At 44.2% G+C, this 27,578-nt stretch overlaps 1 protein-coding gene across 6 annotated transcripts in view; it reads right to left on the bottom strand.

Annotated features, from left to right (window-relative positions):
• Positions 1 to 5,679: 5,679 nt before the first annotated feature.
• Positions 5,680 to 27,578, bottom strand: part of SYBU (syntabulin) — a 78,058-nt gene continuing 56,159 nt past the window's right edge. For all 6 annotated transcript variants that reach the window (XM_044245076.1, XM_044245073.1, XM_044245074.1 and 3 more), the window contains 4 exons: positions 17,285 to 17,387; positions 10,905 to 11,108; positions 9,252 to 9,401; positions 5,680 to 7,742 (listed from right to left, as the gene is read on the bottom strand). In XM_044245076.1, the coding sequence (XP_044101011.1) occupies positions 6,638 to 7,742; positions 9,252 to 9,401; positions 10,905 to 11,108; positions 17,285 to 17,387 (1,562 nt within the window). In that variant the 3' untranslated portion in view covers positions 5,680 to 6,637. The remainder of the gene's footprint in view (positions 7,743 to 9,251; positions 9,402 to 10,904; positions 11,109 to 17,284; positions 17,388 to 27,578) is intronic.

Below are 27,578 nucleotides of genomic sequence, written 5' to 3'. Positions count from 1 at the left end.
TCCAGTTTACTTGGGTCAGATATTATAATCAAAACAAAATGAAATGTGGTTCATATTCACACAGTTACAAAAATGGGCCAATTAGCTCACTTGAGTGGATCATTGTTCACTTGATCATTGGCCAAGGTCACAGGTTTTGTGTATATGCAGACTACAGCTGTACCCAGAGACTGTCCTGCCACAAACTGTGTCCCTGACTTTGTCTGGTTATCTTCTGAACGTGTCTCTTTAGGATCTGATTGAGAGTGTAAATGGCACAGAAAAAGTCATTTCCATGCATAGGAAATTCTAAGGACATACTCTAAGCTGGTGGTATGTTGAGGGAAATCATTATGGTTTCTTTCTCTTATGTCAATTTTGGCTCATTATAAGATATTAACTTCTTCCCCAAATCACTTTCATTTGCTAAAATAGTCTATCCTTAATTTATATGTCAAGGCAGTTTTGATATATTGGCTTATGAAATAAATTTTTTTTAAGATTTTATTTATTTATTTATTTGACAGAGAGAGAGAGATCACAAGTAGGCAGAGAGGCAGGCAGAGAGAGAAGAAGCGGGCTCCCTGCTGAACAGAGAGCCTGATGTGGGACTCAATCCCAGGACCCTGAGATCATGACCTGAGCCGAAGGCAGCGGCTTAACCCACTGAGCCACCCAGGCGCCCTGAAATAAATTTTTAAAAAATGTTTTGACTATTTCTTTTAGTGGTAAATGAACTAAGATGTACGTAAGGCTACAGGTATATTTAACGTCCTTCATTTAAGTTTAAAGTACAGAAGAATACAGGTGCTTTGTATTTCTTTCTAAAGCTTCACAGCACATGTGAACCTCATAGCTGATTAGAAGGAACCCTCATGGAGTAAGATAATTCCATGGGTCATCATTTTCAAGACTTTTTTCCATGGACTGCTTTCAGTGCGAGATGTGGAAATTATGACGACCGCTTTTGTTGTTCGTTTTCTCTGTATAACCAACAAGCCAGAAATAATGGGCTGGTTCAGAAGAATTAAAAGTCAGTTTAAAATGCCAGCACCTATTGTTTACTGTAGACAGTAAGGCTGGCACACCATGTCAAACACTGCGAGTTGTTTGATTGCCAGGAAGGGGAGGGAGGGCCTTACTGCACCATCAGATTGCAGAAACACTGCCCTTGTTCACGGTTTTCATATTCCAGTTCGTTACAGCACCAGTCTGGCAAAAATGCAATTTTTCAAAGGTATTCAAAAGCCCTTTGATCAAACACCTTCAGGGAATGAGAGTGAAACTCTCCCTGACCGGGGGTCAGATAAGATCACCATGGGGAAGAACTCGGGGGCGGTGAGGAGCGCCCGGTAGGATGCCTGCCTTTAAAAGCATTCGAGAGGGAGGCAGACCTGGTGTTCAGGCCAGCAGCAACCCTCGGCTGCGGCAGAGTCCCAGGCGCTGATACAAACTGGCTTAACTTCACAGTTAAGCCAGCAGATCACTGGCAAACAAGGTTGCGTGAGGAAAGATTAGGAAACTGCTCCATGAAGGATTCATCTGTTTAGGACAGTAGAGGATGGAGCTCTTTAGCACCACCCAGAATACTAGTCCCGGGGACTGGGAGTCTGCCTGCAGGTGGCAGGCGGGTTTCCAAGCTCCCCCACCCCGCCCCATATTTAGTGACCTGCTTTCCTAGCTCTTCTCCGAGGTGATGCTGAGACCACTGCAGGGGACGAGTGGGAGGTGAATGGCAGGGCTCCAAGCCCAGCAACCCCGTGTCCAAACCTCACTTTCATGTGGCTTACGTATGGGGATTTTTATGTCGGTGAAAACATCTTTAAAAAGAGAGACACATTTACAAAACTTAAACAGCAGGGAAGTATTCCAATCTTAATACAAACTCTTCTGAGTAAGATTTGATACAAACTTTCAGAGATCTTAAAAACTGTTTGGAATGACTGCTGTAACCATTAGTCACCACAGCCATTGTGACTGCAAGAGAATCAGTAGTCACAGCACAGCACGTCCTCCAGTGGTTTAAAAATAGTACCTCAGAGCCACCTGTTTTAGTCCGTGCGGACTTTCTAATTGTGTTCGTTTGGGACAACAGGGAGTTTGGCATTTTTTTAAGATTTGATTGCTAAAAACCATTATTTTTAATTTCCTAGGGTACTGCTTCTTTGTGCACACTTTGCCTGGTAAGACAGGGAATAGATGAATTTTGTAGACGTGCTCACTATGCCAAAATGGAAATTGGAAACTGCCCCTAAACCTTTTAAAATGAAAAGTCCTCAAGAGAAAAACATATCAGACCTAACCACTACTTAGGCAGGGCCTGTGATAGATGCAAATCACAGACTTCCTTTTTCTCCTGCCACAAATGTCAGAAACGCTTGGCATCTGAGTGCAATGCGTTTTTCCCCCTTTCTGAACAGCTCAGCTTGGAAAGGTCAGCATATCCCTTTGGGGAAAAAAAAAAATCTTTTCTTATAAATTGGAATGTTTGCACACAGAACTGTAGGAAATGCTTAACATTTGCTTTGATGGGACAGCAATTTGTTCAATAGGATGGAATTGTTCTTCTTTTTCCATTTTCCTGCCTATTTGTGCATCACAGGCACACGAATTACTGAATGCAACTTTGAGCGCTTCTGAGATCACATCATCCTGTCCACAAAACCAGCCAACGCCTTCGGCTACTGAAAGGCAAGTTACGTTTCATCTTTTATTTACTCCAAGGGACTCATTTGTGAGAGACTGCTCTGAATAAAAGCAGTAATTTTCCATACACTATACATACAGAAACCCTGAAGGAGGAGGAGGAAGGGCGGGGAGGCAGAGGGTGAGGAAAAGAAAAACAGAACAACGGGTCCAGGATGTCTTGCTTCACCTTTGTCCACATTTGTTTCAGTGTGGATAGGACATCCAGAGTCCCACGTCTCAGATGAGGTCATTTTGTTTGACTCCTCTGGTTTACTGAAAGAGGGATACAAATCATTATGACAAAGCAAGACACTGTTTGTGATCAGCTGCCTCCAATTTGATAATCAACATAAATATTTGTGGTTCATGGAGAATTCTTCACCAGAGCCCATCTCTCCATCCGTCTTGAACTAATGAAGAACAGTGCTGAATTTGTGTGTTATATTGGTTTCTCTAGCAACAGGGGATCCCAAAAACAAGTTCATAACTTTTCTTAAGGTAAAGATACTTTAATTTAGCAACAGCCAAAAATAGTCGCAAGAAGGGACTGTAAGGAAGATAATGGCATCGAGGTATTGGTTGAGGCTGGGGCTGGACTACAGGAAGGGACCTGAGTCAGCATGGCTCATTATTTTGGGACACTTCCGATTATTCACCTCCAGAAATAGTTTCCCTTCCATTTCAGCCAAATTGCTCTACAGCGTGCTAAGTGGCCATGTGTGTCCTGAGGCGCATGTGTACTCCAAGAGAAGAAAGGCCCTATCAGAGACAAATCACCTCTCTCCACACCTACATCCTTGTGCCTGACGTCCCATCCCTTCTGCCCTTCTAAAGGGCTTCTCTCCTTCCATGAGTCCTTCCTCCTCTGGATTAAGTTTCTTTTTCTCCATCGCTCAGCCACAAAAGCACACAAACAACGTTCTATCTCCTCTCCATATTGAAAAATAAATGCTTGTAACTGGTATCTCCTTGTAATTACACCCACGTCCCAGCAACCTTTCAAAGTAAAACTTACTTTTAAAAAAAATGAGCAGTACACATTGATTTCTACTTTTCCTCCTGGATTCACTCTCCAGCCCACTTCAATCTGGCTTCCATCCCCACTTCTCCAAAGGAAAGGATCTTGACAGTCGCTAAGACCTCATCAAAGCCGCTGGGCATGTATCTGTTCTCGTGTTCCTCAGCTCCATGGTTGGATTTCCACACAGTTGACCACTCCACTCTTAAATCACTGTCCCCTCTTGGTTTTCACAATACCACCTTCCCCTGGTTCTTCTCCTACCTTTGGACTGCCTCTTCTCAGCTTTGTTGTTGGTTCTCTATCCTCTATCTCTATCTGAACGTGGACGTGCCCTAGGTCTGTCTTTGGCTTTCTTTCCTTCTTTCCACACTCTGGATGATTTCATCCAGCTCATGGTTTTAAATAATCTGTAAAGGCTGAGGAATCCCAATTTTATGACTCTAGCCCTGACCATGCCTATGGCTTCCACATTCATATATGCAATGACTCACTTGGCATTTCCACGTACATATTTACTCAACATCTCAAGCTTATACTCCCAAACATGTTTCTTTTTCCATTCTCAGTAAATGGCACCATCACTGACCCATGTGCCCAAATAAAAACCCGAGTCATCCTTAATTTCTCTCTACCTTTAACTCTACCGCATCGCCTCCCGCATCAATCTCTCTGCAAATCACCTCAGTTCGGTCTTCGAGTTTTATCTTTAGTCAACTTAGTCTGTTGGTCCACTTCCAGCACCAAGTTGTCATAATTGCTCATCCAGATGATTCCAGCGATCTGTCCGCTCCAACTCCTGCCTGTTTACGATGCATTCCACACATAGCAGCAGTAGTTTAAAAAAAAAAAAAAAGTAAAAACAAAACGCAGATCATGTCATTGTCCTGTTCATATTTCTTACTGCACTTGGGATAAATTCAGACCGACTCTAGCATGGTCTACCTGGCCCCATACAGACTAGCCTCTTGTCCACTTCTCTGATTGCCCACCTCCTCCACTTCTTTCCGCGCTCTAGTCACTCGGGCCTCCTTGTTGCCCCTGTAACATGTCCTGCCCTTTTCTGACTCAGGGCCTTTGCTTTTGTTCTTTTTGAAACATTTCTTTCCTTGTATCTTTACATATGTGGCTCTTTTTAATCCATTAGAACTAACGTTATTTCTTCAGAGATTTGTTCCTTACCTTTACCCCTGTCACTCATGGTCAAGATACTTTATTTGCTTAGAGGTACTTACCATCTAAAATGATTTTCTTCATTTGTAGGCATGTTCTGGGGCTTTACAGACAGAACCTAAGCTCCCTGGGGGCAGATTTATCTGCCTTCTTTAGTACAGCTGGCAGGTCTGGTAAAGTGCCTACCACCCAGTAAGTATTTGTTGGATGAATTAACTCATTCAAAAGCTATTTTTAGAACCCCTACTATGCACCACATACTGTTCTACTTTCTTGACATACATCTGTGAACAAAACAGAACACAGATCCCCGCCCTCAGAAACCTAATACTTTAGTGGGAGAGATGGGCAATAATCAAGTAAATCAAGTAAAAACACAGTATATTTAAAAAGTCGTAAGTGCTAGAGAAGGAGAGTTTCTGGGTGCAAACTTAGTCTATCGCCTCATCTCTTTTTTCCTTTTACAGTGGCAAAAAAACATTTGCTTTGCAGACACTTGACATCTGGCTTCTGAGGTGAACCATGGAATTGTGAGTGGTTTACCTCATTGAGATTTAGCTCCCTTACCTGTAAAACAGACTAATACCCACCTCACAAGGTTAGTGCGGGAATAAATAAGGTTATAGAAAATCAAATATTATCTCATCCTTCCCAGCCACCCACCCACCCTCATCCTATCATTCCAAGGGGAGGAAGCATATGGTATTAGCATGTTCTCCCTCTCTGTATCCCTAACATACTAAAAAAAAATCAATCCAACTTTTTTGCAAATACTCAACACATCGTTAGGGAATAAATATATGACCAAACAAGTGTATGGGTAATTTCAGAGCAAACAATCAAAGCTACTTTTATTTCGAAGCAAAGATTTTTTAAAGACAGTAGGAAACCCTCACCTTTCTTTAATAATTTTTCCCCTTTCTCATTCCTTAATTCCGCTTTACAGACCCCTACTGTTAAAGAAGAAAGGACCTATCCATTTAGTCTTTCTTACCATATACAGGAGTAAAACTAAACAGATAATTATTTTACAGGAGGATAAAACATTTATTTAAATGGAAACACTAATCTTTATTTTCATCATGCTGAAGTGTACGGTTACAAACAATTCCCAATAAAACACTATATAATAAGCAAAAAATAAGTTAATACATTGTGAACTTACATACAGTTTCATCAATTAACAGGTTTAGGAACAAACAAGCCATTTTACAACTCTGGAGCTACATTTAGTAAAAAATCCCAAACACTCAAACCTTATCAACCCCAAGTAAGACACTAAGGAGCTATTCAAGACTTCTTCAAACCAATTACATGAGTACAGTTTTATTTTTGGTTACAGTCCCCTGCTGTGCACAAGACCACTGGAATGCTGTAACAATTACACATTTTTAAACGGCACAAAGCGAAGCAAGGAGCGAACATGCCGGCCTTACAGAAGCTGTCTTGAAAGTGCAAACTCTGCATTTTCTCTTCCTGAACCACTAGGAGAAGCACAGGTACCTCGGACGACACGGCAGGGTCAGGAGCATGCTTTCTCTACCACTGGTGGGACATTGAACTTGAACCACGTCTCCATGCCTTTGAAGATACCTCTCGTTTCAGACAGCGAACAGGTGTCAACTAAATATAGTGCAAATCAAATACCGAGGAGCAAAACGACAGAGCACAGACCGCCACAGGTTGACCCGCTGTCCACCCCCATCCTCCCCTCCCCCACCCCCCGCCCCAGGGCAGCACGGGACACGGGACAGACTGGCACACGGCGACAACTTCTCTTCAGGTTTTGATGTGAAAGGCGGTGCGGCGGAGCGAATGCAGGGCGACCACGCAGCAGCCCCGCAGCAGCGCCCCGATGTTGTAGACGGGATCTGTCCCCCCTCTCTGAGTACTGAAGGCCCACAGAACCGTGGGGACCACGGGCGCGGCCACGGCCAGGAGATCCACCAGGAAGCTGCTGCTCCAGTACTGCCTCCCGACGACCCCCCGCGGCAGCGGGACGACCACGTCCAGTCTCTCCTCCACGGAGCCCGCAAAATCCAGCTCTCTCATGAGGCGGTTTGCAGGGGCCGCCGGACCCCCCGCGGCGGATGGGGTCTCCACGGGAGACAAAAGGATGGCGGAGTTGGGATTTCTTGGCGTCAGATCAACCAGGCATGCCAAGAAGGACTCCGGGAAGCTCTCGGTCGAGTCAGCCCCGGACTCCTCGGGAGACGCCGGGCTGGAGGGGCAGGGGTCCTGGAGCTTGAGCACGTGCTGAATGAGCTCGGAGACCGCGGGGCTGTAGGGCACCACGTCAGTCTGCACGGCCCGCTCCACCAGCGCGCCGCCCTCTTCCTGACCCGCCGCCAGGGGGAGCAGCTCCAGGGCCTCGGCCCCGCGCGGGCAGCGCAGAAGCTCCAGGTCCGGGGCCTCGCCGGGGGCGGCCGTCACCATCCCATCCAAGAGATCTGCGCCCTCGGCCCTGCCGCCTCCCGCCAGCAGCTCGCGGTCAGCCCCTTCCTCCACGACCTGCTCTTCCAGAGCCAGCCCGTCCGCCATCTTGCCAAAAGCGGGGCCGAGGGGCAAGCTCTTCCTCGGGGAATCGCAGGGGAAGTCCAGACACAGCTCGTCCCTCAGGGAGCCGCTGTGCGCCATCTCCATGCTCTGAAGCAGAGACTCCAACTTCTTGTTCTGGATGTTTATGTCCACGAAGTATTTCTGGATGCCTTTATCTTTATCCGCCAAGCTGCTCCGCATCGTTTCGATGACCTGCCTGAGCTGCTTGATCTCTTTCCTGGCTTCCTTCAGGGCCAGCTGCGCCTCCACGCGGTGGCACTCTTCCTCGATCCAGTCTTCCCTCATGCGGGCCAGCTGCGACTTGAGCTCCACGATCTCGCTTTCCCTGCGGGGAGAAGACAAGCGGGGCTAAGGGAAATGTCGGCTCTCAGCCGGCAGAAGACGGCCATGCCCACACTCGACCAAGAGCCCGGGCTCTTCCCCCTTGAAACGCAGAGGTTAAATCAGTTTTGAGGGTTTGTTTTTTTTTTTTTTTCCTCACAGGTATTAGCTTGGAACTGAATCAGAATAAAAAATGGTTTTTCTCTCTGAGGGCTTGCGACCTGTCAGGCGGTGTGGTTAAGTATAAGCACCATCCTCTGTTCAGTACTTAATATTTGAAATTTCGTTATAGGAATGCATTAGAGCTTCTTTGCCTGCTTGTCCGTCCATCGCCTACCCTTTCCTACCTCTACACAGTGTGGAAGGAAAGTTCGTTTCACTTTTGAGCATCCACCACAGACACAAGGCAGACTGGTTAGGTTTTCGGCCTGCAGTCTTGTTCTGATCATAGAATAATCTGAAAATTTTTTAAATTAAAAAATGCTGCATGTCGCAAGGACTTTGTGAAATGCTGATTATTCTGACTCTTTTCAAGGGAAGAGGATAGGGGAGCCACGCGACACTGAAGAAGATCCATCCCACTGTTTCAGATCCTTCACGGGACCCTATCTCAAGATCTTTGTCAAAAAATTCTTCCTGACCTCTCATTTCTTCACAGTCAATGTAAATACAAGTCCTCACAGTCTCCGTGGATATGAAGACCAGGCAGTCAGGATCGTGATCTGTATGAAGGGATGGTGTCAGTTTTGCTTCTCTAAATTCAGATTGGACTATTCTCCAGTTCCATTGCCTTCCCATGCTTCCCTGCCATGACTGCTCAACCCCTCCAGTAGATTCCCCAAATCATAAACAAAGATTTCCAGAAAGTGAGGTCTGACTCATGCTACCCTCACCCTGAGTTCACAGCTACCCTGGTCAGAGATTGGTGCGGTTATGCCAGAATGTTCCAGGGGAAAATCATTAAGCAGAAAATCTGGCCTGCCCCAAGATGTCAAAGGTCTTTTCTGAGATAAGATCTCTTAAGCACGGGCTGTTTTTTGGTTTTTTGTTTTTCACCTTAACACTTAGCCAAGAATAATGAACCTCTTCCTTCAGCACAGAAATAGCCTGCAGGAATCACAATACACAGGCCATCCACCCTCTCAGAGAGAGAAACAGGGCTTGAGAGGGGCCCCTCTGTGTGACCCTTTCTGCTGGAAGTAGGGGACTGTTCCTGCCAGTGTTCCTGCCGTGTAAAAATAGCCACACACACGCCCAACACTTCACATCAAAGCTGTACACACGTAGAGAAAGCAGGGGATCCCCTCTAACCTGAAAGGGTCCCTCAACCTCCTGAAGGAGCAAATCAGGCAGGAACATGAAATGGCTCTTTTGAAAGACCGATTTAAGGAATTTGGCAAAAATTCAGTGAAATCATCTTCCTTCTTGTCTATTTCTCTAGAGTGTGGGCTTGGATTTCACTTGATGGGAAAAGAAAGTGTCCTGCATGGGAGTGAAAGGCGCGCAGATTCACCTTTCATGAAGCCGCCGCTCAGATTCCTTCAGCTTGGTCTTCAAGTGCCTCACAGTGACCTCTTTCTGCTGCAGAGGCGTCAAATACTGTTCTGGGTTTGGAGGCTTGACACCGTGATTTTCACCACAGGACATGTACCTTCCAGAGCGCCTGAAACAATCCAAGCAATGAAATGTTCCTTATTCTGTGAGAACAGTTAGGGCACAGCTAACAGCCTGAGAAGCTAACAGCCTGAGAAGGAACGGCAGCTGTGTCCGGGGAGGTCTTCAACCTCAGTAAAGGTTCTTCACTTGGGAAGGGGGACTGGAACCTACCTGCCAACTTAGGACCTCACATTACTTGGGAGACTGCGGGGAGAGTGTTTGTGGAGAAGGTGGGGACAGTGGAGAAGGAGGATTCTCTATGGCTTAGGGATGAGCTCATACAAAATAATGCACAATTGTACACGGGCCTGCCTGGGGGTTCAGAGTAACCCACTGTTAGATCAGAGGACAATGCGTGGGGTGGCGGGGGGGAGGGAGAGTGAGATGTCCTGACTTTCCACACAGTGTGCCACTGCCTAAACATCCTGATGGTTAGGAGCTGGATTCAAATTGTTTCTAGATCAATCCCTGGTGTGAGGGTGCCGATCTGACGATCTGATCTTTACCCATTGGAAGAAGGAAACTTCTTCCAATGGGTAAAGGCTATTGCACTGTCACCAGAATGTGGTTTGCAAGAGAGGTGCCCAGGGTTTGAGAAAACTTCCTGAGCTGGAATGTCAGCCTCTCTCAGGCCTGGCCAAGCTTGGGGCATCCCTGCTGTACCAGAGCGATGAGCGAGAATGACCACCCAGAAGGAAGAAGACGAGGGAGGAAAGTTGCCAGCTTCTGTCCCGACTCTGGAACCCGTCCAGGCCGCTACACTTGCTCTGCTCCCCCTGAGCATGTGCTCCATCCAAGATGATCCGTGTCCAGCTCCCAACCTTCTAGCGCTTCTGTTGTGGCCCCTTAGCTTGCATAGGTCCTTTTTTCCAGAACCTCCTGCCTCCCAACCCCCACCCCCAGACTAATTAATTCCTTGCTTGAACTTCAGATTGCATTTCAAAATTATTTCCTCAGGGAGGCCTCCTCTGATCCCTCCAGACTGAGCTGGATCCCCTCCTGACCTCTTAAAAACACATACAGCAACCGGTACTCACAGGATAACCTTAAATGTGTTTTTGTCATTAAATGAGCAATGTCTTTAGTGTCCTCCGGGCAGTAAGCCCAGGGACCCTCTCTGCCATTCACTGTCCGGTTTCCAGTGCTCTACACAGTGCCTGGCACAATGTGGTACTCAACCCATATCTGATGTTTGAATGAATGAACCAACCCCTGAATGACTCTTTCCTGTTCTGAGGGAAAGACGTAGGTCTCCGCCTACTGCCCCTGTGCCATTTTCCTCCCTGGCCTGTCACTCCTCAGACTGTTAAGCCTTAGCAGAAACTATGCTTTGTGTTCTTTCTGCAGCTGCCCTTGAGGGATTAGCTGAGTTGGGGAAAGGAAAGAGAAGTGACTTTACTACAGAATAAGGCTCAAGAGTTGTATACCTTTTTTTTTTTTTTTCAAGTTTCTAAGTTTTTGCAAGAAAACTTACCGAGGAGAGCAAATTCAGACCCCGGAGCCCACTCACCTCATGACTGGGCTGCCGTCGCTTCCTTTGTAGGAGCCCGAGTTGCTACTACTTGGGGAGGAAGGCGCGTAACTGGGATGGATGTTAACGGGACTCAGCTGATTCCTGCACAGCATGGACAGAAAGTCCTTCTCCCGTGGGGAGGGCGGGCTGTTGCCAGACTTGTGTGACGAAGCTCCATTACTCCGCCCATGGGGCCCTCGGCTGGGAGAAAAGCATGTAAAATGTTCACATGCCTGGGGCGACCAGGGTTCCAATGCTAGTTACTACTAAGGAAATCCAATGCACAGAGTTGAAAGGGCAACATAATTACTAGCAAACTGTCCTTCTTAGCAACCCTCTTCCCACCTGCCTGAGATTTCTTTCCATCTGCCATTAGCACGGACAACCTCATTGCCTGCCATTCGCGCAAATAGTTTCTGACCATAAAGCTTGCTTTGGATTAATCCCAAATGGCTGTTAAGAGCACACCCCGCATCAAATATTGATTTGGTTGAGGTCCCCTCTGGAGGCTATGCCAGGACACCTGTTTTCAGCTTCAACATGTTTGGGTTTGGTTCATATTGGGGTAAGAAAACCAGGGTGGTTCATCTGGAAGATAAAGAGAAAGGGGACTGCCCACAGAGGAGGAGGAGAAAAGAGGACAGATGAACATAGCCCACACAAATGTCTCAAGTCTATAGTTTAACCACCTATTTTCTTTCCTTTTCTTTCCACCCCCAATGACTTAACACTGCCTTTATCATTTAGCCACTGAAATGGAACAGCCCTCTCCTGGCTTCCTGGCCTGTCGTCTTGCCCCCTCAGCAGCTGGAGTGGCCTTTCCAAAATGGAACTGGATGTCACTGTCCTCAATGGCTGTCATGGCTGCCCCATGCCTCATGAGGTCCAATCCCACCTCCCCGTCCAACCCATCCTCTGCCACTCCTCCCTCCTCCCTCTGTATTCCAGAAGTCCAAACAACTTACAGTTTCCTGATGATCCAAGCTCTCCATCACCTTTATGTGTTTGAACTTACAGTTTTCTCTGCTTAGAATGTCCTCCTGCTCCCTACCCTAAGCCTTGGGATATCTCCAACTTCGAGACCAATGGGAACCTACTCCAGGCAGCCTTCCTGGATTCTTCCTTCTCTAGACTTGTGTACATGGGGCTCCTTAGTGGTCCCTAGTACCCTGAAATTTATCTCATGGCATCACAACCACACACTGTGTATCCTTCCTGCTAGACAAGGGCGTTCTGAGGGCCGGAGCATAGTCTGTTCTGTCCCCACTACTTGCTGGCACATGGTGGGAGCTCCTGAAATAATGACTATTAAATGAATAAACTGGGTTGGAGCCTTGGCACTGCCACTTACTAGGAACTTAGGCAAGTAAGCTACTTAATACAAGGGGATCTGTAATAACCTTTCTTGCCTCCCTCGCAGAGTTGATGTGAATCAAAGAATGCATGCAAGTGCATTTGATAAGATGTGACGGGCGATTCCGCTGCAGGATAGTATGACAGGATCAACTTGTTTGGACTTCCCTATTCATTTACTTCCAGAGATTTGACACCCACTATGTAAGGAAGCAACTTGAGAACGTTGAAATTACTTAAATAGGGTAACAGTTCGGTGTCAGGAATATTTCTTGATGACATTACAAGGAAACAGAAGAGAACAAGATACTTTCATACAGAAGTACTGCTTTTTGACCATCCCCTCCCCCTTGCAGTTTCGATTACAGCTGCACCCAACGGACGCATGTCAATGAGAAACGTGTGTAAATGTGCTTGTGCGTGTGGGTAAACTTGGCTCCGAAACTGCACTTATTTAAAATCAAATGTAATTTCAACTAGCTGTCAACCCAGTAAATCACATATAAATGAAACATCACCAAATTCTAAAGTTAAAAAGTTCTTTCCTTTTGAAATCATCCAGATAGACTCTGCCTCCTTTTCGTGAGAAGGGGACACTTTATATGGAACAGATGGACGGATGGCTTTGTGACAAACCAACTTCAGCAGCCCAGGGGTGCTGGGCTGAGCAGCAGAAAAGAACACGGGCTCTGGCTTGGATCTGCTTCTCCACACTTCACTTCTGAGCCTACTCCAGCTGGCCTGACTATTTCTGAATGTGACAGTGAGAAATATGCAAGATTAACCACTACAAACCAGGGCTGAAAGTAAAAAGCTAGCCCTGAGTTTGACCTGGGCAATCCCCTTCTGAGTCGACCTTCACTAACGACCTTCTGAGACCCTAGCCCTGTTCCAGATGCTTTGAGAGCACAGTTTTACTTAATTTCAACCACCATGGTATAAAGCTGGTACAATTATTACTTCTCATCTACATTACATTAAGTATTCAGTTATGTGAAATAACTGTGGTTCAGGGAAAAATCTGGTCCAAAAAGGCACAGCTGAACTAAGATTTAAATACAGATTTTTTTTTTTTTTTTAACTCTGAAGAAATGTCTCCTTCTTACTTTACCCACAAATAGAATATATTGTCTGGGGCTTATCAACAGTATGTAAGTACTGGCTATGGATGTGGTTATTACCTGAAGAATTCACCACTGACTTTTACTGCGGAGCAGTCATTAAGATACAAATGAAATTAGATGAGGATTTTGAAGAACTCATCTGGTATACTGAATAAAGCAAAATCCCTTCAAGTACTAAACACTACTAAAGTACAATTAAATCTTCAATTATATTTCAGGAAATGAGTGGTTAGAATATAATAGCTAACTTATAAAAAAGAAACTACATGCTTATAAGTATCAGTCTTATTCCTTACATTTAGTTCAGTTCAAATGCTAACACATGGAGGTACAAAGTCATGGCAAAACATTTTCAAGGAGAGGCCAGGGGTCCATGTTTGCCATGGCCATGGCCGGGCAAACGCGATGCTACTTTGCTCAGCCCACACTAAATCCCTCGGTGTGGTGAACAAGAAGAATGCAGTCCACAAGGAGGAGACAGAATTCTACTGCCCCTGCCCCCTCCTGCACACCTGAATACAATGAATGGAAATGAAGAGAAAGAGAAGAAGGGAACCTCACAAGGGGCCAAGGAGAATGTCTATTCGCCCAATGTTGTCCTTTACTCCACGGCAACATTACTATCATCGTCATCACCATGGTCACTGTTCTGGGCTGAACCGTGCCCCACTCCCAATTCATAATATAGAAGTCCTATCCCCAGTCCCTAAGAATGTGACTGTATTTGGAAATCGCTTTTAAGAAAGGTAATGAAATCCAATTAAATCCTATCCAATTCGACTAGTGTCCTTATACGAAGAGGAGACGTGGACACAGGCACAGAGAAAGGTTCTGCTGATGAAGCAGAGGCAAGATGGCCAGCTCTAAGCCAAGGAGCGAGGCTTCCAAAGAAGCCAATCCTGCGGACACCGGCTCTTGGACTTCCAGCCTCCAGAATTGTGAGAGGGTGACTTCCTGCGGTGTGAGCCCACAAGTTTGTGCTCTTTTGTGACAGTAGCGCAAGCAAAATAAGACAATCATCACCACCACTATCATCATTTCATCCTCATGGCCACCAATATTATTCTTACCACTACTGATGAAAATATTCACTTATGGCCCTTTTACAAAATTCTGGGCACCATGTTAAGCACCCATATGTTAGTTCAATTAACTCGGTGAGGTAGATGCCACTATTACCCCATTTTCTAGAGCAGTAAGGCTCGGCGCTCTGGCTCGTGTGCCAATAAATAATGATGGCTAAACTCAAGCCATGTCTCTCTGACTCCAAATTCCAAACTTTATTTTTTTTTTTCTTTCTCACTTCTATCTGCCCTTGGTCAGATTAGGATTTTAGTTTAAGAAAGAGAATTCCTCAGGGGCACCTGGATGATGCACTCGGTTAAATGTCCAACTCTTGATTCGGGCTCAGGTCATGATCTCAGGGTCATGGGACTGAGCCCTGAGCTCAGTCTGGAGTCCGCTTAAGACTCTCCTTCTTCCTCTCTCCTTCCTCTCCCTCACTCTCTCGCTCTCTCTAAAATAAATAAATAAATCTTCAAAAAAAAAAGAGAGAGAGAGAGAAAGAATTTCTCTTTCTCAGAAATGTCAGCAGAGTTGGCCTTCTGTAAGAAGAGATCATTTGTAAATCCTTAAGTCTTGTTTTTAAAATCCCACCAAAAATATTCTCACCAGCTCCACCTGTTGCTTACTTTTCCCACCCCTTCACCACCCAAGTTTCTGCTCACCTTCCTCCCACAAGCTGATTCTCCACAGAGAAAATTCATTCATTATAGGAGGAACAAGCCATTTAAAAGGATCATAAACTATTACAAGGTTGACAAGGATACCCAACCCATCTAGGGGAGTTGTCCTTGATGCACAGCCCTGTAGAACACAAAAATTACGTGAAATGTCCAAGATACCACCTCACAGAAATCTACTGACTATGCTCTGTGCCTGGGTCTGATTTAAAAAAAAAAAAAAAGTGAATATAATGGATAGAATACTGCCAATTCCAATTTTCCATCTATTAAGCATGTATCTGATTTGCAATAATTCTACTTAGCTATTTTAGGTTTCACGTTTCAGTTTTCAGTCACTTGGAGAAACCACAGATTCCAGACCAGACAATTTTCTCAAAGTCACTCAGTATTGTAGACATTACCTTGGAACTTAACCACGAACACAAATTCTTTTGAAATGTTTAATAAAATTGGCTTCTTTGACAGGCCATTTCTTTTTACCTCTTGTTCTCTGCTCTTTGAGACTTGTACTATAGGTATGTGCTAATTTTCTTGAATGGGTTAGATAAATGGTTTATTCTCAGAGGAAGCCACAACTGATTTATACAGAAAATGTTTATATTCATATTCTGTGATCCTAGAGGTACTTTATTTCCAAAATAGATTATGTTTGGGGCTAGAATAACTGTGCTTTTTCATTGTGGACTTAACTCTTTTGTCACAGTTTTTTATCTGGCTTCAGTTTTGTTTTTAACAATAAAACTCTGCACTATGGTGTCTCAGAGGTCCCTTTATAAATATCGGCTAAATGTTTTGCTCACTGAAGAGAAATGGGAAATATTTGCTTGCTGAATCCTGAAAATGCAACTTTTTAGTAACTAATCAGTTTTTCTCCATGAAGGAAGGGACCTTAAAAATTATGTGGTCCAACCCTCTTTTTACAAACTTGGACACTGTGGCCCACGAAAGTGAAGGGATTTGCCTAAAATCTAAAGACAAATCATCCTCAGAGGTCTTGCTGCTCACTCCATTGAACTGTTTGGGTCCCTGGCTCAGAGCTCACCGTATCACAGAGGTCTCTTGGAAACACCCTATCCTAAAGATGCCATACATCCTATTAGTCTCAGTGGCCTTTCTCTGTGTGTTTTTTAAAAAATGATTTTATTATTTATGTATTTATTGTCTTTCTTTTCCTACTAGAATGAATATAATTTCCATGAAGTTTTGTTTATTGCCCTATCTCTAGACCTTCATAGTAGATGCTCAATAAATACCTATTGAATGAATAATGTCACTGATAGTAGGAGAGAATCCTAGGCTTACCACTTTTCCCGCCAAATGTGAATGGTAGCTCATGACTTCCCATAGCCCCTCTCTTCCCGCAACCCAAATAGCATCCATGGAGAACATCTGTTGATGCTTGCTACGCTCTAAGCACGGACCCACACTCTACATGTATGAACTAATTTAATCCTAACAATAAACCCTACGAAGTGGGTATGACTGTAGCCCTATTTTATAGATGAGGAAACTGAGGCAAAGAGAAGTTAAGCAACTTGCTCAGGGCCACACAGCCTGTAGGGGGTGGAGCGGGCCCTCACACCCAGGCAGCTGGGGCTCCAGAGCCCACATCTGTAGCACTTCTGCTCTCACGCCTCTTGTGGTGATGGCCACCCACGTCTATGAACTTTATTCTCTTTTCACCCCTTCCCCAAGTGAACGCTGGGAGTAATCAGGGTTCACTATGTCTCTTTCACGAGGATAAAATGCAAACTCAGCTAGTGGAAAGAAATGGTGAAGTCAGAGGCTTCAGAGCTAAGGGATGACAGATTCATGAAGGGGAAGCAGGAAGGAAGTGGAAACTGGTAGCTGGATACCAGGTAAGTACACAGGTGAGTGAGGGAAGGGGAAGGGAGAGAAGGGTGAGTGGCCACACAGCCAAGGCCTGGATGAGAGACGGCCACGGGCAGACACACCCTGGCCAAGCCCTGTGACCCAGCTGGGAAGACAGTGAAAAGTTCCAATTTCAAATCATTATAGAAAACAAAAACTGCTCACTGAGTATAACAAAATATGAAATGACAGTTCATCCAGGTGGTTCCACAGGAACGTAAAGGACAGGTAAGTCACCTGTGTAAAGCATCTTAATAATTACAGAGCAGGAAACTGTGCGTACTTGCGTGAAAAAGAGGACCGCTTGCTTCCCGGGGCAGACATATGGACCTCAGGAGCGGAAATGCTGCCCGTGCTGCTGGAGGAGCTAAAATCCGCTTCACTACCTGAAAAACAACAGGGGGCAGAGAGAGAGGCGTGAAGGAAAGAAACCTGAGAACAGGCTGGCCGCTTCCCTGCCCGGCCAGGCCCCCAGGTCCCCGCAGGGGCACACTCCAGCTCAGCAAGTGGCAGGATTCCAGAGCTTCCCGGCTCTCGGCCCTTTCCTCAAAGCAAATATGAGAAGGTGCGAGAACGAGGACAATATTTCATAAACACAGCTTAGAAGCCCAGCGGGGCTGGTTTCATTAAGACTGATCTTCCTGCGGACACTCCCTGGTGGCCGAGGTGGGGACAGACACGCAGGGCTCTTCCTGTGCGTCCTCAGCCCTCCCTCAGCCACAGGAACGTTCCGGCCCAAACGTCAGGCAGAAGGAAGAGCATGCCTGTCAGTCCCAGAGTCGTTTTTCCAGGAGAGTGTATCTTTGGGCTTTTGCAGTCAGCTAGCCGTTCCTGAATCTGGCCCTTTTAGGTCTGGAGAGAATCAGCAGTGGGGAAGCAGCGGGGAGGACAGTGAGGAGGGCTCCAGACAGGTCCTTGAACCTGCTTTCTGATGAGTGACGCTGACTGCTCTGATGCTTTTTTTTTTTTTTTTTTAAGATTTTATTTTTTATTTGATGGATGGAGATCACAAAGTAGGCAGAGAAGTAGGCAGAGATAGAGGAGAAAGCAGGCTCCCTGCTGAGCAGAGAGCCTGACCCGGGGCTCGAACCTAGGTCCCTGGGATCATGACCTGAGCTGAAGGCAGAGGCTTTAAACCACTGAGCCACACAGGGGCCCCTGCTGCTTTTCTACTGAGAACACAACCTTCACAGGGGACCTGGGTGGCTCAGTCATTAAACGTCTGCTTTGAGCTCAGATCATGATCCCAGGGTCCTGGGATCAAGCCCTGCATTGCGCTCCCTGCTCAGTGGAGAGCCTGCTTCTCCCTCTTCTCCCTCTCCCACTCCCCCTGCTTGTGTTCCCTCTCCCTGTGTCTCTGTCAAATAAATAAATAAAATCTTAAAAAACAAACAAACAAACAAAAAAATAACACATCCTTCACAAAAAGCCAGAACTGAACATTTCCAAGCAGAATGAAGAAAGTTCACAGCGACAGTGATGGAAACTGGGATTATTATAGGGATGTGTGACATTGTAGTTGGGGGAGGGGGAGGGAGAGTGTTCATTAGTTTACAAAATCATGTTACATTTTGAGTACAGACTACAGATTGTTATGTAATTAGAAACATGTTGTGTGGCAGAATAATTAATATAAATTCATTTCCAACAAAAACATACAGAGTTCTGAAATGGTAATAATAGAACTAGTCCATGGATTGCCTTGGGGAGTGAAGGAGAGTGGAAAAGGCAAAAAAAAGAACAAATGGGAAGAAGGAAGAGACGATTTTTAAAAAAGGTAAAATTCTATAGGCTTTTGGAAAAATAAATCTAGGTATACAGTTTTATTTGACCTTATCTCTCAACTCCTACAACAGTCTGTGACTCTTCTGGTCTAGAACCCAGAGCCAGCTCACATTTCTGGGTTGAGAAAAATAGGAATGACCTAAAACCTTTGAGTTTCTTTTTTTCTTTTTTCTTTTTTACTTTTCAGTGTACTAGAATTCATTGTTTATGCACCACACCCAGTGCTCCATGCAATACGTGCCCTCCACAATACCCACCACCAGGCTGACACAACCTCCCACCCCCCGCCCCTTCAGAACCCTCAGATTGTTTTCCAGAGTCCGTAGTCTCTCATGGTTCATCTCCCCCTCCAATTTCCTTCAACTCCCCTCTCTTCTCCATCTCCCCATGTCCTCCTTGTTAAAAACCTTTGAGTTTCTAACAAGCCATGAACTATAATTATCATCACAATAATAACTATTTATTGAGTGCCTACTAGGCACCAGACCCTCTAGGACAAGTTTTCTATTCTTTGTATCTGTTAATCTTGACAGCTCTGCAAAGCAGACATCAATCTCGCTATTCTACTACTGAAGAAATCAAAACTGATTTGCCCAAGGCTTGTGGGGGACAAATCGTGGTCAGGACCAAGTCTCCATGCCACTTCTCCACACCATGCTGCGGCCTCAAGAAGGCAGTGGGAAGAAGGAGGGCGCTGGGGAGCTTCCTGGATACACTATATAGTCCTGTTTCCCTAACGGCCAAGAGGACCTTTGGTACAAGATCAGCCAGACTGGCCCACTGGTGAACAGATCCTCTCACTGACAAGTTGTATTAAGTTTGCTAGAAGGAAAGGCAGGGCAGAGACAGAAGTCCCTTCCTGGACTCCCAGCACCTCTCTGGAAGTTCATCCTCTTCTGGAAAAGACACCAAAAACGGCCGCTTAACACAGTTGATGGCAGTGAATCCTAATTCCCACCAGAAGTCCAGGAGAATTAGGCTGTTTATCAGGACTGAGAGTGACTATTCCTTTCGGATTTCAGAGACTCCGTCTAATGTTGTAACAGGCTCCCCAAATGTAATTAGTTCCCTCTGCATAAAGCACTAGCTAAACTGCAGTATTTTACAGTCTCAAGGATTCATGATTGGTAGTGCTATCCGGCAATATGCTAGTCCTGACCTCCTAATTCCACCAGCCTTGTCTGCTAGTAAATCATCAGGTTAGTGACTAAGTGATAAAGGCAGACAGTTTTCAAAAAACAGATCCTGTGGGTGCAGCCACCAGGCTCGAGAGACGATTTTCTAACGTAAGATTATGACTCCGAAACACCCAATTTTCATCTCTTAAAAGAAACGCATAATCCCACCAATTACAACTTAACTGCCTGAATAAAAACAGAAATTCTACAATAGAAACAGACCAGACAACTGCTGAAAATCCTTTGTCTCCTCAAGATGCCTTTGATCTGTGGTAATTATGTACTCTGAACTGAAGGGACGAGTTCACTCTCCACCTCACTGCTATTGGAACTCGACATATTGACTCCTACGTATGGGCGGGGCCCACGTTTGTTCCTATACTTCTCTATCTTACCTTCTGGAAGAGGTTAGAAGATTCATGAAGGGTACCCAGTGGCTGCATGCAGGACTGAGTAAGAGGATAGAGAAAAACATTGACGCTACTTAACGCCATTTCACTTTGCCATGTTTTAAAATATATTTTCAGTTTGGTTAATGCAAGGTAAAGTCAACACACTCTTCTTAAGGGATACGCGGAAAGGTCAATTGTACTACATTATCTGATACACAAACTCTTTCCATTTACTAAGCAAGATAACGGAGGGGAAGACTGGAGATCTGAAAGTCCCCGTTTACCTACCAGCTGGCAACAAAGACTCCAGGAAGGAGAGGCTCTCTCTACTCATTTCCTTTAATCAGCGTGTGCAACTAGGTTAGTGCTGTGGGGATTATAGCTCAAGGATCATCGGTATTATTCAAACCATACAAAGATGGCACCTAACCTAAAAACACAGGCCCTGTGTCAGACAGCCCAGGTTCAAATCCCACCACTACCGGTCACTAGATGGGGGCCTTCTGGCAAGTTCCTTCACCTTTCTGTGCTCCAGTTTCTCCATCTGTTACACGGAGATGATAATCATGGATTCTGCCTCTTAAGGTTATTGTAAGCAAGGAATGTGTGTGTGTGTGTGTGTGCGTGTGTGTGTGCGTTTACAAACACATGCATACACACACACACATAAACCATCTGATCCCTTGTAAGGTCTCAATAAATGTTAGCCATTCTTCTCCTGCAGGGGTTAAAAAGACAACTTTTATAACACATTTCCTTTGAAGGAAATTTAGAAAACAGCAATGATCTGCAGGACAAAATGCAGTCTATTATTCCATCACCAAAAAATAACTAAAGTTAACCTTTTGGTGTATAATTATTCAGCATTCCTAGTTAATACATTACTATGTAGCCTAATTGCTTTTTTTAAAATATGTGAATATCTTGAAAATATACTACATTTTAGGTTTATATATATATATATATATATATATATACACACACATATACACACATATAAAATATATATTTAAGAAATATTTATATATATATTTAAGATTTATTTGAGAGATTGAGAGAGCAGGGGGAGGGACAGAGGGAGAGGGAGAGGGAGAAAGAAACTCAAGCAGACTCTGTGCTGAGTGTAGAGTATGAAGTGGGGCTCGATCTCACAACCCTGAGATCATGACCTGAGAGGAAAACTAGAGTCAGATGTTTAACTGACTGAGCCACACAGGTGCCCCTGTGTTGTGTTCTTTTAAATCAGTGAGTATATAGGCTATGTTCAATTTTTCTCTTATGAGTAACAAACACTATATGCCAGAAACCATTCTAAGCATATTTACTTATCAACTCATTTACTTCCCATGATAGTACAGACCTTATGAGGAAGAGACAATTATCAGTCCCTGTTGCAGACAAGGCAGAGAAGTTGAATGACATGCACAAGGGGGTACAACTATCAAGAAGTGGAGGCAAGACTTGTACCTAGGCCAAGAAGGCCAAGGAGACTCCCCGCTGAGCTGGGAGCCCAAGGCAGGGCTCAATGCAGGACCCTGAGATCATGACCTGAGCTGAAGGCAGATGCTTAACCAACTGAGCCACCCAGGTGCCCTCTTGTCTGCTATTCTTTAGAATCAACGCCTGAAAGAATTTTTAAGCCAAAGGATATGCTCAATTTCAAGAAATTTCATATTGTACTACATATATTTTTGGATGACATTAGCCTAAAGCAGTTTTTATGGTCAAGAGTGTGTTTGTCTCCACGTGCCTGTGTGTAGATAACTGACCTCGGATCTGATGTCATAGAGAATACTCGGAAAGAGCACAGGACACAGTATTTGCTGTCGCAGACTTGTGTTCGAATAGCTAAAGGGAGTTTTAAATGCATGCCCAAGTTATCCTCATCAGTATTGTCTCTGATCAGCTGCTGGCGTTGGTGGAGCAGGATTCCAGGACTGAAAGCAGTGGATGAACCTGATGACCTCTACCTCCTGATGTCAATGTCTTGGTGACTGCACATCATGTGGCAGAAGGCATTCTCCAACTAGTGAGCTCTGCTCCCTGGCCTCCAGAAACTCTGGTGGCCTTTGCTTATAGTACCGCTGGTTCTCTTGAGAGGCATGACTCTTTTTCATAATGTTAGGGCAATAAGCATTCTGTGCATGTGATGGTGAGGCCAGGAATGAGAGAAGGAAGGAAAAATGGAAACAAAAAGAGTATGTGCAAAAACTGATAACTAGACTTCTTTTTTTGAAACACTGCCTGCGAACTGGTCTCTTAGGACATTATTATTTTTGCTTTCAGGAGACTATGGAGTCCTCAGACATCAGAACATCACAAGCCTCTGAAAACAGAGTCTACTAAGCTGTGTTAAGCCATTCTAAACCACTGATTGAAGCAACCCCAAACCTTCCTTTATCCTTTGTCACCACAAAGCTATCAAATTAATTCAGATTGGCCACCTACATCCCTACCTCAAACAGAGGCAACAAATTAAAAAGGGAAAAAAATAAAAACAAAAAAAGAGTTCCCCAGCCCTTCTCCCCCACCCCCAACACACACACACAGATACACAGATCTTTTATTTAAAGGTCTCTAGGGAGGAGAGGAGCCATTTCCACTGAAGCCAAGCAGAGCTATTAAGGAGCAGCTGGGGAAGTGGACACATGTAATTAAAGAAGACACTATTTACAAAAAAAAAAAAAAAAAAAAAAAGCTTCTTTAAAGTAGATTCTATAGAACAAACTCTTAGCTGCGAAGCTCTGGGGCACCCAGCCAATGAATCCAAGAAACTCTTCACAAACTAAACAGGATTTTTGTTTTAGTTTCTGCAAACTATTCTCTAAAACCCCTGTAGGAATATTTGATCAAAAGATCAATAAACTGATTGGAGAGCTATATGCAAGTTTTCTTGCATTTCAGAACAGAAAACTTTCTGAAAAAGTGTAAATGCATTTTCATTTGTATCGTAATTTCAGAAAGGATTTATCTTCATTATGATTGAGGTTTAATGGATGGAGCCACCATAAACTTAAAAGCATAAATATATACACAATTAAGAACAAAAGGAGATTCAAATTTAAAGTATTTAGAAGACAGTTTTGTATTAAAAAAATCTGACTACATAACAGCAAAATTCCTTATAGGAAAATAGCAGTCAAAGACAAATAATAAACCGAAGGAAAATATTTACAACAGAAGACAGACAAAAGGCAATCTCCTTAATTTACCAAAAACTCATACAAATTGGGGGAAAAAGAAAAAACCCTAAAAGAAAAATGGGCAAAGGACATGAACAAGCAGATGGTAGATAGAGAAAAATAAATGACCAATACACATGGACAGACATTCAATCTCATATGTAATATACAAAATGTAAATGTAAACAAAGATTTTTTTCAGGTATCAGATTGGCAAAAAAATTAAAAATCTAAGTTTGAGAATACTAGCTCTCTTGAAGATTTGAGAAAAACACTCTGAGAAGAGTCAAGAAGAGAGTGAGGAGAAATTTCTCCCGCACATGAGCATTGAACAAACAACCTAAATGCCCATCAGCAATGGCTGGTGAAGTCTGGTGGTCCAGCCACCTAGGCGAATACCTATCAAGGAGTGACATGAACCTGTCCATGCTCAATGAAAACATCTCGAAGCCATGTGGCTAGATAAGAAAAACAAGATGCCGAATAGTGGGTGTGGCATCTCTGCTGCTTCATAAATAAATCTTTAAATAATATATAACTGGCTACATCCACAGAACCCTTTCACTGAGGGATTAAAAAAAGATCTGTTAATAGTGGTTTCCCTTTGGAATGGGACAGTAGGGATCTAAAGAGACCCTCATCTTCACTTTATATCTTTCTGAGCCATTTCGCTCCTCTAACCATGTGCTTATTACTCTTCTTATAAAAAAATGATAGGATACACTAAAATAATGGGCAATTGATTTTTCCTTTGAAAAAGATCTAAAAATTTTAAAGAAAAAGCACTTTATAGGAAAAAGCAATCACACCATTCCATGTAGTGTTAAGAGGACTTTGGAGTCAAGTCACTTGGGTTTGAGGAACATGCCTCTTCTACTAACTCTGTAAAGGTTTAGGCAAATTATTTACCTTCTCTCTACCTTAGTTTCCTTATCTGTGAAATGGAAATAAAGATATTAATAGTAAGCATCATTAAGGGATTCCAGGAATTAGGCAATGCATACAAGAAAGTTAGAACAGTGCTTGGCATGTAGCAAGCACTCAGTCTATATTAATTGTTATAATTTCTAGTTAGAACTACTGGTACAGTGGCTTGAAGGCCAGAAAAAGCTTTTAAACATCTTTCCCTTAAAAAGACCCACAATACAAAATGCCTTATCCTACTTAAGTCAAACGTTCTTACAAACACTCTTTACAAAAGGTGGTTTTCCTTCAGCCATTTGTCAGTGGAGACTATGTTTCTATTTTTTACTGTGTGTGTGTGTGTGTGTACAACAGAGTATGTCTCAAAAATCTGTGGTCCTAAAACAAACTCTCCATGGCCTCCTCCAAATGTCTTTATAGAGTTGCTCCTGGGTTACAACCCACTTTAAGTAAGCCCCAGGGAAAATGCACTTAGGTTGCTTGACCTATTCTTACCAAAGGTCATTACCCTGAGCCAGGAAGCTTTGAAGGTCTGAGGAAGAAGGGTAGGAGCATGAGAGATGAGACCCAAGAGGACTGAGAGGGTCAAAGACATCTCTATCTGTTCATCTTGGGCTGGTACAACTACTTGTCTTGATAGAAACACAGGGAATACACCTGCTGAGCAAGAAAGCAGATGAAAGAAAGAATAAAGCAATCTAAAGAAACTTCCAAAAAGCAGGGGGAGTGAACATTTCTGAAAGAAACCCCAGATACATCTAGTTTCCCTTTGCATCACCATCAGCGAAAATTAACACTATGCATTGGCCAACCTGAGTAGAGTACAGGAAAGACAAAGATGCTGTTTGGTTTTGTGAATGATCACCCAACTTCCTGGGCCTGTTCTCGTGATCAGTAATAAATAAATATGTGTCCCTGTTATCTTACCACAGATGGCCAAAAAGAGAACACTAGGCAAGAGTTCAACCCAAGGCCAATCAGGTGCCTCTGGAATCTTCTATAACCACTGCCACACACTACCCAGCATCACCAGAAGGAGGCGCCAGCCTGCAAAGTCACACACCAACAAGCTCTACCCAAAGAAGGCACTATAAACTCTGACTCCATCTCTCAGCAGCTGTGTGTTCCTGTCCAGGCGATTTTACCCTCACCAAGCCTTAGTTTTCCTATTTATGTATATATGTATGTATTTTTTAAATGATTAACTTGTTTAACAAAAATTTATTGAGCATCTGTCATGTTGTTATGCGTCAGGCCCCACTCTAGGTGGAGAGCAGTTCCTATCTTGGAGAGTTGCTGTGAAATTGAAATAAATGAAAAGTTAAATGTGTGGGAAGTGCTTGACAGGCTCATAAATACTCACTTTACAATTATTATTAATAATGCAATGATTCCTAAATCTTACTACCTGAAGGTTATCAGGAAAGTTAAGTAACAGCGTGTATATCTGGTTAACACTCACAAAAATTCCAGTTCAGAAAGATTGGGGAGAATCCAGGAATGTGCATTTTCAGTCATTACCACAGATGACTATGTAACCAGTGGTCACAGACCACACTGAAGAGGAATCCAAAGATAAAGAATACATGGAATCTTTCTCCAGGTCTAGTCAGATTGCAAGGACTCTCTTCAACGGAAATCTGAAGATGAGTGAGCAGAAGTTGAGGTGGACCAGACATCACCTTTGTCAAGGACCAAGCACCCAGAAAAGAGTCTACCTTCCAGAGTGACTTGCCCCCTCACAGATCTCCAGAAGCCCCTTTCTGGGCTAACTCCATCTTCAAAGAGTTGTAAGGGGTGACAGGGACATAGAGAAAACGTGGCTTGTTAGAAAACTGGCCTAGATCCAGCCAAACTCGTGCACACATGATGGTTTGTAGAGCTAGCGGGATATTTAGCAGTTGGCCCATGGTTTGAAGTCCTCATAAATCCAGTTTTAAAGAGGAGGGACTAAGGCGTCAGGGTGCCTCAGTTGGTTAAGCACCTGCGTTCGGCTCACTTTTCTTTAAAAAGTGTTTAAAGAAATTAAATCTTAAAAAAATATTAAGAAAAATAAAGAGGATGGGCTGACCAGTTTGGAGCTGGGGGTGTCAAATACCATTCAGCAGAGAAAATCAGCTCACAATCTAGCACACTCCCTGTCTGGGTTAGCCCGTCAGCCCTGACTTGCTGCCTTTGGTGTGGTCGATGTGTACATGGCTGACACGCTGAATGGCGCCAAACCCACCACACAACCATCCACCATCGCCCCGTGCTGACTCAGCACTGGGCACCAACCTTTCAGCAGGTGGGCACAGAAGCAACCGTCTCCCATTGCCTTCCACTGAACAGGTCTGGGGAGGGTTACATCTATTGTGGCCACGAACTTCATCTTAATTGATTATTCTGGGAACCTGGTAATAACAGAAGTAAATCTGCCCTGAAGAATTTTCCAGACTCTTACATGTTCCTTATCTTTAAGTTCTTGGCAAGTTCACTGAACTGAACTGACTTTCTGCCCCTTTAAAAAAGCTAGCTGGTTCTATTTAAGGAAAAGTGTTTATCCAGTGATTACTAAAATGAAGTGCCTGCCTCCGTGTCTGGCAGGAAGACCTAAATCAGGGAAAAGCCAGCCTTGAGGTGGCGGGGTGGGATCAGAGCAGGGATGACATTGTCGGGGGAGTTAACAGGGGAGGCAGAGGGGGATGCAGGGGTAGCAGAGAGAAATGGGGACTGATAAGTCATCAACACTGAAAAGTCAGAGCAGGGCTAGGAATGAGGTCTGTGACTTCAAGTCCAGAGCATAAAAGGAAAGGATGAGTCTTTTTTGAAGTCATCCCACTTCCACTCCCAGTAAAGTGGTGTTGTCTGCAGGCAGTTCCAGACCATGAATGCAGCAAAAACACCCACTCGCTAGGAAGACATGACATCATCTACCACGTGCTACAGAGACTGGCAACAGCACTAAAACAGCATGGTTTTTCATTTTGTTTTATTTTATTTTTCCTTAAGATTTTATTTATTTATTTATTTAAGACAGGCAGAGAGAGAAAGCCAGTGCTCCAACAGTGGGAAGGGCCAAGGGAAAGAATCTGAGATAGACTCTGAGCATAATCCCTGGACCCTGAGTTCCTGAC

Source organism: Neovison vison, chromosome 4 (assembly GCF_020171115.1).
Source record: "Neovison vison isolate M4711 chromosome 4, ASM_NN_V1, whole genome shotgun sequence".
Taxonomy (NCBI): domain Eukaryota; kingdom Metazoa; phylum Chordata; class Mammalia; order Carnivora; family Mustelidae; genus Neogale; species Neogale vison.
Note: the sequence above shows the minus strand (reverse complement) of the source record. Positions and strands in the feature narration are given on the sequence as shown.